Here is a 9,916-nt window from a genome sequence, read left to right as displayed (position 1 = left end):
ATTTGAAGACAGGGGCAGTGTCAGCTCTCCTCCACCTGTCTGGCTCTTCACCCATCTCCCCTGAAGACAAGACAATATTAGACAGTGGTTGTTCAGTTTCTTCAGCCAGCTTCTTCAATGTCCTTGGATGCAGTTCATCTGGCCCTGGGGATTTCAACTCATCCGAACAATTAAGCTATTTCTTTTACGTTGCACTCCTCTTTCATATTTTTTTCCTCTCCATCAGGTGATGAACAGGACAACTGGAATTCTATGGAGCCAGTCATTGTTTCAGTAATAAAAATCAAGTGTGAAGCACCAAAAAAATTCTACACACTTAAAAGGAGGAAAAAGGAAGATTAAAACCAGGAAAAAGGACAGATCAAGAAATCTCCAGCTTCTCTTGGTATTGGTGCACTTCTGATCACTTGAAAAAAATCAACAAAGGAAAGGAAGGAGAAAAGGTTCCCTGGGCAGATAAACATTCAAGGGAACCTCAGATGACAATAGACTTGACAAAGTCCACCCAGAGGAGAAACGAAGTCAATACATAGAACAAGGAATGAGCATCACAATGCACAGTGATTGTACTTCATGTGAAAACCCTCTGAGAGATGAGAGACAATACCAATGCCTACAGTGTGAAAAGAGCTTCAGTCACAGCAGTTCCCTGAGATCTCATCAAAGAACTCACACTGGGGAGAAACCATATAAATGCATGGAATGTGGAAAGAGCTTCAGGCAGAGCAGTTCCCTGAGATGTCACCGAAGAACTCGCACAGGCGAGAAACCATATAAATGTGTAGAATGTGGAATGAGCTTCTGTCTAAACAATAGCCTTAATCTGCATCAGAGAACTCACACTGGGGAGAAACCATATAAATGCATGGAATGTGGAAAGAGCTTCACTCACAGCAATAGCCTCAGTTCCCATCAAAGAACTCACACTGGGGAGAAGCCATACAAATGTATGGAATGTAACAAGAGTTTCAGTCTAAAACATAGCCTTAGTTTACATCAAAGAACTCACACAGGAGAGAAACCGTACAAATGCATGGAATGTGGGAAGTGCTTCAGTTGGAGTTTTGCCCTGAGTTCACATCATAGGACTCACACTGGAGAGAAACCATATAAATGCATGGAATGTGTAAAGAGCTTCAGAGTCATAGTTCACATAAGAGAACTCACAGAGAGGAAAAACAGTGAATGTGGAAAGTTCTGCCATGACAGCAGTTGCCTCCATTTACATCAAAGGACTCACTCTGATGAGAAACCATATAAATGCATGGAATGTGGAAAAAGTTCATTTTAATTAGTCCTATTAATCAAGAAATATGTTTAGAACAGGCAGATGGGACTTCTACTTTATCCTAGAATGCAACATTTTATCTTCTGAGTAAAAAGATAAACTATTTCAGCACTCAGGAAATTAACCATGACATTGAGGGGGAAAATTTAACCAGAAATGGACCCCAGGTCTAAAAACGCACTGAGTAAAATGTGTAGTTACTTAAATTCGAAAGGCCTGTCTTGGAATTGGTAATGGGGAAATGAAACGATGCCTGTGATGGACACCAGAGGTGACCTGAGTAGAAAAGGCCACTGTTTGCAGGAGATGTTTACTTTGGCCAAATTGGCCTTGAGGGAAATTGTGCCATTCCATGATCATTGTCTCCAATAAATACCCCACATTGGAGAACAGTTCTGAGGTTGACTGGTGGGTCTTTGGTTATTTGAGATTAATTTGTTGTGACCAGCTTTGAAAGTTTGGCCACTTCTATCAATGGTGTCATGTTAGAAATCTCCTTCACATCAGGTGGCAAAGGGGTCCTTACTCTGAAGCAGGGTCATGAGATAGAAGAGTCTCTGTATGAGGAGGAGGAGATTAGATTTCGAGATGGGAGTTTAGATTTGAGGATTTTGGAATCTAGAGTGGAGAGAGAGTGCACAGTTGAGAGTGGATGAAGTGGGATGTTTTGTTAAGTGTTAACGACACTGATTGTACCTTCATCACCTGTAATAATAAACGACTACTATTTGGCTCTTTTTAAAATGACAAATTGCTTGGACTCTATGATTAATGATACATGATGTTGATGTAATCAGCTGGTGGCAGCGACACGACAAGTTTCTTGTGCCCTTTGATTGGTGAAACAACCAAGGGACAGGCAGAAAGGTGACAAATAGCATTCAAGATTTTTAAATGGTTGAATTCCATGTAAAGGGCAGCATTAAAAGCACAGGGAGAAAAAATTTATATCTGGCAGAGTAGTAATATAGCTCAAGATGGGAAAAAAACTATTCAAATGATGACATGAGGGAAAGCTTGCTTAAAGAGCCAGGTCTTCACTTTGCTCTTGAAAACCCAACAAGGGAGTCAGAGAGATCTGCGGGGGCAGACTGCTCCAAAGGCAAGGGCCCACTGCCAAGAAGGCCCGGGTTCTTTTTCTTTCTCTCCAGGCCTCCCTCGGCGTGAGGCCCCTCAGCCGCCCTTCCTGGCTAGAACAAGTAATTCCAGTAGATCTAGGTGGGAGGAGGTGTTCCACTAGATATCGAGGTCCTAAACTGTTTAGGGCTTTATATGTCATCATTAGCACTTTAAAATCAATGCGGAAACGAACGGGCAGCCAATACAAGGCAACCAGAGTGGGAGAAATATTTTCTCATCCCACTGAGAAGTCTGGCTGCCGCATTCTGCACCAATTGAAGCTTCCACATAAATCTCAAAGGTAGCCCCAAGTAGAGCGCATTAAAGTAGTCTAATCTCGAGACTACAAGCTCATGGACCAGAGTGGTGAGTGCCCCAACATCAAGATAGGGAGGCAGCTGGGCAATCCCCCACAGGTGGAAATAGGCAGAGCGGACCACTGACGCCACCTGGGTTTCCATGATGAGTGCTGGAACCAGATGAAACTCCAAGCTGCGAACCTCACTCTTCATGGTGAGAGTTATTCCCCCAAAAGAGAGGGAGTTTCCCAAACTACTGATGGAGGAGACACGCACCCTCAGGACCCCTCCGTCTTGTCCAGGTTCAGCCTCAGCCGATTCTCCTGCATCCATTGCAGTACAGCCTCCAGGCAGCGCTGAAGGGACAGGACAGCATCCACTGTGGTTGGAGAAAAGGAGATGTAGAGCTGGGTGTAATCAGCATACTGATGGCACGAAGCCCCACACTTCCTGATGACCCCACCCAGCAGCCTCATGTAGATATTAAACAGCATTGGGGAAATAATCAAGCCCTGCGGAACCCCACAATTGAGGCTCCACGGGGCCAAAACATTCTCCCCAAACTGTACTCTCTGAAGATGTTCCTCCAAGAAGGATCAGAGTCAGGCTAGCGCCAGACCACCAATTCCCAGCTCGGAGATCCTCCCCAGGAGAATACCGTAGTCAATGGTATCAAAGGCGGCTGAGATACTGAGTAGGACCAACAAAGATGTTTTGCCCCTGTCGGCCTCCCTCAGCAGGGCGACCCATGCTGTTTCCATACTGTGGCGCGGCCTGAAGCCCGACTGGAATGGATCCAGGGCATTGGTTTCATCCAAAAGAGCCTGGAACTGGCCAGCCACCACCCTCTCTACAACTTTGCTGAGGAAAGAAACACTGGGGATGGGCCTATAATTGCCAGTGTTGTCCGCCACCAAACTTGGTTTCTTCCTTATGGGCCTAATGGGTCTCTCCTTGGGGAGACCCATTAATTATTGCTGTGGCCCATTTGGTTGTTTTAAGCCTGGCTGCTTTGATTAGCCAGTCCGAGAAAGGGTCAAGGGAGGAGGTGGTGGCACAACAGCAGTCAAGCGCTTTGTCCACCATATCTGGTGTTAAAGGCTGCGAGACAGAGAGAGTCCCATCGGGCAAGGCAGAGCGCCGGATGTCTCTGCTTGATCTACTGTGTTCAAAAAAGGAGAGAGCTCCCAGCAGATGTCTTCCACTTTAGATTTTAAAAATGCTGCAAATTGGTCAGGTGAGATACTAGTTGGAGGCCCCTCACTGGTATAACACCTGGTATAACCCCACTCACAAGGGCATTTGTCCATGACGATATACCTAACTCTGAGAGCCTGGATGTCTTTTCTCTTAGCTAAAAGGACTAGAATTCTAGCTGCGGGGAGAAGATTCCTGCTGGATTCTGGTAACTAGTGAAAAAGATAGCAAAGCCCATGCTTAATGCTACCTTAAGGACTAGTGTACATCCTTAAGGCTTGCAAACTCAGCTTTGCGTTAGGTCCTTCCTCTCTCTCTCTCCTGCCTTTGTTGATTTATATTTTTTGACAAATCTTGTGCCCAAAATGGACAGTAGCCTCCATTTAATGGTTCTTCGTTGTGGTCTCTGTGAATTCACACAAATGGGTTAATCCTGCACCTGTGCAGGACGTCCGGAAGATTCTAGAGCTTTGAAAAAGAAACAGTTGAGTTCTCCCTCCCCAACATGGTATAGGCTCCGGCCCGTCAATCTTCCTTTCAGTTCCTCTTTCCTCCATTCCAGTAGGACATTAGGAAGAGCAGAGTGAATATTTTTCCCCTCCCTTCACCTGGATTCCCCTTTTGTTTTATGGCCCCTCGAGGCTTCGAGCAGTGTGGCACCTGCTCCTGCAAAATTCCTTTGTCAGACCACCAGGACAAATGCTTGTTTTGTTTGGGTGAATCCCACCTCCATCAGACTTGCACTGCCTGCAAGGGGTTTTTCTAAACAAGCCATTAAGCTCAGGCACCAACGCCTTAGATCTTTCCTCTATGAAAAGTCTCTCCTTCTCACTATGGAGGTTCCTTCCCTCCCTTCACCAACTCCTCCACATTCGGAGGTCTCTAAATTAGCGCCTTCCCCTGCTGATCAGGCAGCTCTTACCATCTCCTTGCCTGTGGTCCAAGGAAGCCTCTAAACTGCACAAAGCCAAGGCACCTTCTCGTCCCGACATTTCCACAAAAAAGAAAATCAGCGACTGACCTAAGAAACTGAAGAGTGGCATAAATTTCAAGCACAAACATACAAGAAAATTCCAATATGGGTAGCTCCTATAGAAGCTTTTGCGTTGAAAGTATTAAATCAGAAAGGAATGTTACTAACTTATAAAGAATTACTCAACAGAGAACAAAATATAAAAAATAAGCAGGAATTAGAGGAACTAGGGGTGGCGACAGATTGGTGGTCACTGAATAAACTAGAATCAAGATATAAAAAAGATAAAAACATGGGCTTTTTTGAGGGTGAAGTCCAGGTGGACAAACTATGGATCCATACTGATGAGAAAATAGTAAAGAAAATGTATACAGTGGTGCCTCGAATAGCGATGTTAATGCATTCCACAAAAAACATCGCTATTGGATTTCATCGCTATTCGAAATGCGGTTTCCCATTGAAATGCATTGAAAGCCGGCTAATCTGTTCCAATTGGAACGAATTGCCATCGCTAATTGAAAATCTCCATAGGAAACATCGCTATTCAAAACGCGGTTCCCCCATTGAAATGCATTGAAACCTATTCAATACATCTCAACGGGGGGGCAAAAATCGACAACAAATTTAAAAAGAGTCAGAACAAAGTCAAATTGAGTTAACAAAGGGTTTATTAAGTGCACTTTACGATTTCAAACATTTCAAACAGGACATTTTAACTTTAAACCATTTAAAAAATAGCGAACACGGGGCTGTTTAAACCATCGCTAATCGAAAACAGGGGACCTAAAATGTAATTGCTATTCGAAGCGCAGTCCTGACCATCGCTATTTGAAAATTGCCCATAGGAAACATCGCTAATCAAAGCGATAAAATGCCCCGAAAAACTCATCGCTATTCGATTTCATCGTTAATAGAAGTGCTCGCTATTCCAGGCACCCCTGTACATACTTTTTGGAATATGAGCTGGAGGAGGAGAGGGTAAAAGAGACAATAAAATGGGCAAGTAACCTCGGTTATAATATTGATATTGATCACTGGACAATGATGTGGAAAGATTGTTATAAAATGATTAAGCCGGTAAACTTAGGAGAAAATATCCTCAAAATGTTTTACAGATGGCACTACACCCCTGCAAAAGTGGCAAAAATGACAGAGGGTAGCAGCCCCACCTCCGTCCAGGTCCCGATCCGGGAAGCACCAAGCCCCTCCGTCCACACATACCCCTTCCTGCAGGGGATCACCACCCTGGGATCTGGTTGGGGAGGGGGATCTGGTCGGCCCTTCCCTCTCCCTCATCCAGATCCACTGAACCAAGAGATGCTTCTGAAGAGTCCCCTTCGAACCCCATAGACTGGGAGGGGGGAGGGGGATCCTGAAGAGGCTCAGGATGGCAGGCCAGGTATGGGGGGAAGGAGGGGAGCCCCATCGCTCCAAGCAGACCCCCCTCTTCACCACAAAGGCCCCATTTCTGGGACCCCCTTTGTGTCCGCCCTTTGCAGCCCCCTCCCTCCCTTTCTCCTCCCCACTGCATCCCATACCTCGCTTTCGACCTGGGGGTGAAGTTTGGGGGGGTTTGCTGGAGGAAGGAGAAATTGGGGGGAAGAGAAACAGCAAGGGGAACCGCTTCCCACCTTTCCCCTCATCTGCCACCCCCCCCGAAAGGCTGCGTGCAAGATCTGGGGGAAAGAAGGGTGTCGAGGAGGACCCACCGACACGCACAGAGAAAAAGGCCCGGGTGTCTTGCTGGGGGGGAGGGTGAGATCGAGACCCCTCCCAGACTTCCCGATCACCCCCCCCCAATTTAGCCCCCCCATGTGAGGAGGAAGAGGAGGAAGGCAGGGACCAAAACAAAGAGACCCCCTCCCCCCAAACCGGGCGAGGCCCGCAGACCGAGCGGATTGTGAGGGTCTCGGGTTCGTGGGGGGGAAGAGAAGGGTTTTCTCCATCTCTGCAACTCCTGAGCCCCCCCAAAAAAGCGGTCCTGCACCCCCCCCGACTGAGGGCTCACCTCCTTGCCAGTCCCCTGGCGGGAAACTTGCGAGGAATCCCCTCCCCCTTCCAAAGCGGCCTCTTTCCCCCCGGGGGATCCTAGAGGTGGGGGGCAGGAGGGGGCCAGAGCGGGGCTTCCCACCTCCGGTTTCCCTTCAACGCTGCTCTTCTTCTTCCTCGTTTTTTTCCCTGAATGGAAAGGGAAAGATGGCGGTAGGGGAGGTGGACGACAAAGCGGGTGGGGGGGAGGGAGGCAGAACAGAAGGGGCAGAGCCTGAAAGGGCGGGTGGAATAGATATTTTCATCTCTCTCCTGAGGGAGGATTTTTTTAAAAAAATGAGCATCTACTAAAGCAGGTGGTTCTTGCCCAGTCAGCCTTCCAGAGGGATGGGCTTCTGCCCGGAGACAGGTGATGCGTAAGGAGCAGGAGGAGGAGCGAGCTCTCATTGGGTCCCCATTGTTCTTCCCTGGGCGGAGCCAGAACCTCTCCCCTGCGCGTCGACGGGTTGCCAGGCAATCCCCTCATAGATGCCATAATAAGGCAGGGGGACACCCAAGACCAGCTCTTGAGGGCTTCCACCCAGCAAATTAATCAACTTTGAGGAATTCCTTTCTAATTTTCTGGAAACTTAAGTACAACCGTTGGGGAGAAATTGAGAAGGAAAAAGAGTTAATATACTTTGGATTTAATGTACAGTGGTGCCCCGCATAGCAACATGAATCCGTTCCAGGATTAACGTCGCTATCTGTATTCGTCGCTATGCGGGGGGAGGAAACCCATAGGAATGCATTAAACTCCATTTAATGCGTTCCTATTGGGGGAAAACTCACCGCTATGTGGGGAATCCTCCATCCAGCCGCCATTTTCGCTGCCCAGTGAGGGCACGGTGCAAAAATGCTGTGGGCGGCCATTTTGTGGATGCAGCGGCCATTTTGGAACCACCGATCAGCTGTTCTAAAAACATTGCAATGCGATAATCGGTAAGCAAAATGTTTACCGATCATCGCAATGCTATGTTTAGTAACCTAAAACATCACAATGCGATCGCATTAGCGATTGCAAAAAATGTGTCATTATGCAGATTTGTCATTAAACGGTGCGCTCGTTAAGCGAGGCAGCACTGTACTTACTTGGGTGTGGAAATGATCTTCCCTTCATGACTCCTCCCTCCAAAAGGTCCATCAATGAACAGCCCTTCCAACCTCAACCCCAAAGGAACATCCAGTCTGGCATCATCCCCTCCCTGGTTCTCTTCCCTTGCCTTTTTGGCTGTCTTTCCTTCCTTCTCTGTGACTCAGGCGGAGCCCGAACACCTCATTCCATAATCCTGCATATTTTGGAAGTGATGGTTTCTCTTCTTTTTTCTAATCTACCAGATGATGAAGAACAGGGGAGGAAGAATTGCCCAGCAGCATCTGGGGCAACCTGGGCAGGAACTCGCAATCAAGCAAGGAAACAGAGAAATGGAAATAGGAATGGCCAGGCATGGACTTCACATGAATGAACTGACGCAGGGGAGAAACCACGTACCTCCATGTCACCTCAGTAGCCGTCAAAGAACACATGCAGGGGAGAAACAGTATCTGTGTATGGAATGTGGAAAGAGCTTCAGTCAGAGTAGTAACTGGAGGAGACATGAAAGAACTCACACTGGGGAGAAAACTTACAAATGCATAGAATGTGGAGAGAGCTTTAGTAAGTGTAGTCATCTTAAGTCACATCAAAGGACTCACACTGGGGAGAAACCACATAAATGCTTGGAATGTGGAAAGAGCTTTAGTCGCAGTGATCACCTTAGGTCACATCAAAGGACTCACACTGATGAGAAACCACATAAATGCACGGAATGTGGAATGAGCTTTAGTTGCAGCGGTGACCTTAGGAAACATGAAATAACTCACACAGGGGAGAAACCACATAAATGCATGGAATGTGGAAAGAGCTTTAGTCAGAATGTTCACCTTAGGTCACATCAAAGGACTCACACTGGGGAGAAACCACATGAATGCATGGAATGTGGAAAGAGCTTTAGTCACAGTGGTCAGCTTAGGGTACATCAAAGGACCCACACTGGGGAGAAACCACATAAATGCATGGAATGTGGAAAGAGCTTTAGTTGCAGTGGTCAGCTTAGGGTACATCAAAGGACCCACACTGGGGAGAAACCACATAAATGCATGGAATGTGGAAAGAGCTTTAGTTGCAGTGGTCAGCTTAGGGTACATCAAAGGACCCACACTGGGGAGAAACCACATAAATGTATGGAATGTGGAAAGAGCTTTAGTCGCAGTGGTCAGCTTAGGGTACATCAAAGGACCCACACTGGGGAGAAACCACATAAATGCATGGAATGTGGAAAGAGCTTTAGTCGCAGTGGTCAGCTTAGGGTACATCAAAGGACCCACACTGGGGAGAAACCACATAAATGCATGGAATGTGGAAAGAGCTTTAGTCGCAGTGATAATCTTAGGTCCCATCAAAGGACTCACACTGGGGAGAAACCATATAAATGCACGGAACGTGGAAAGTGCTTCAGTGAGAGCAGTCACCGGAGTAGACATCAAAGAACTCACACTGGGGAGAAACCATAGAAATGCATGGAATGTGGAAAGAGCTTTATTCAGAACTCCTGATAATTAAAGAAGGCAGAAGAAATTCATTCAGTTTTGTGCTGGTTTTCACTGGAAAGATTAAGCAATCAAAAGCTGACTAAATGCAAAACAGAGAGAAAAGAAATGGAGTGCATTTTGAAGTGCCATTTGTGATGTGTTTTACTTCTATCATTAATTAAAAGAGAGATGCCAGAAAATAGACATGGAACTTTTTGCTTTAAAAAATGAGAATAAGCATATATTGTGCAATGGATATTCTAAGGATAACTGATGAAAGAAAGCAAGTAGTGAAGAGAGAGGAGCTGTCATTTGGTTTAGAATGCTTTACCCTCATAAATAATAATAGTAATTGAGTTTTAAAGAGGGTACCAAAGCAAAAAGCAAAGTGTGCTGCTTATATACCGTCCCATAGTGCTTCAAGCACTCTCTGGGCGGTTT

At 46.4% G+C, this 9,916-nt stretch overlaps 1 protein-coding gene across 1 annotated transcript; it reads left to right on the top strand.

Moving 5' to 3' along the window:
* The first annotated feature begins 237 nt into the window (after window positions 1-237).
* Window positions 238-9,504, top strand: LOC144585027 (uncharacterized). Its single transcript, XM_078382468.1, has 3 exons — window positions 238-1,055; window positions 7,343-7,362; window positions 8,582-9,504. Exons 1-3 carry the CDS (start codon window positions 542-544, stop codon window positions 9,455-9,457), a joined length of 1,410 nt encoding a protein of 469 aa, XP_078238594.1. The 5' UTR covers window positions 238-541; the 3' UTR covers window positions 9,458-9,504.
* Window positions 9,505-9,916: the final 412 nt, after the last annotated feature.

The sequence above is a fragment of the Pogona vitticeps genome, chromosome W, assembly GCF_051106095.1.
Source record: "Pogona vitticeps strain Pit_001003342236 chromosome W, PviZW2.1, whole genome shotgun sequence".
Lineage (NCBI taxonomy): Eukaryota > Metazoa > Chordata > Lepidosauria > Squamata > Agamidae > Pogona > Pogona vitticeps.
The sequence above is the reverse complement of the archived record's forward strand: the minus strand, read 5'-3'. Positions and strand labels throughout refer to the sequence as shown.

Coding starts and splice junctions, on each gene's coding strand:
- LOC144585027 (XM_078382468.1), top strand. CDS start 542: ATGAGCATCACAATGCACAGTGATTGTACTTCATGTGAAAACCCTCTG. Junction 1,056..7,342: donor GGAATGTGGGAAGTGCTTCA/GTTGGAGTTTTG, acceptor CCCTGGGCGGAG/CCAGAACCTCTCCCCTGCGC. Junction 7,363..8,581: donor CCAGAACCTCTCCCCTGCGC/GTCGACGGGTTG, acceptor AGTCATCTTAAG/TCACATCAAAGGACTCACAC.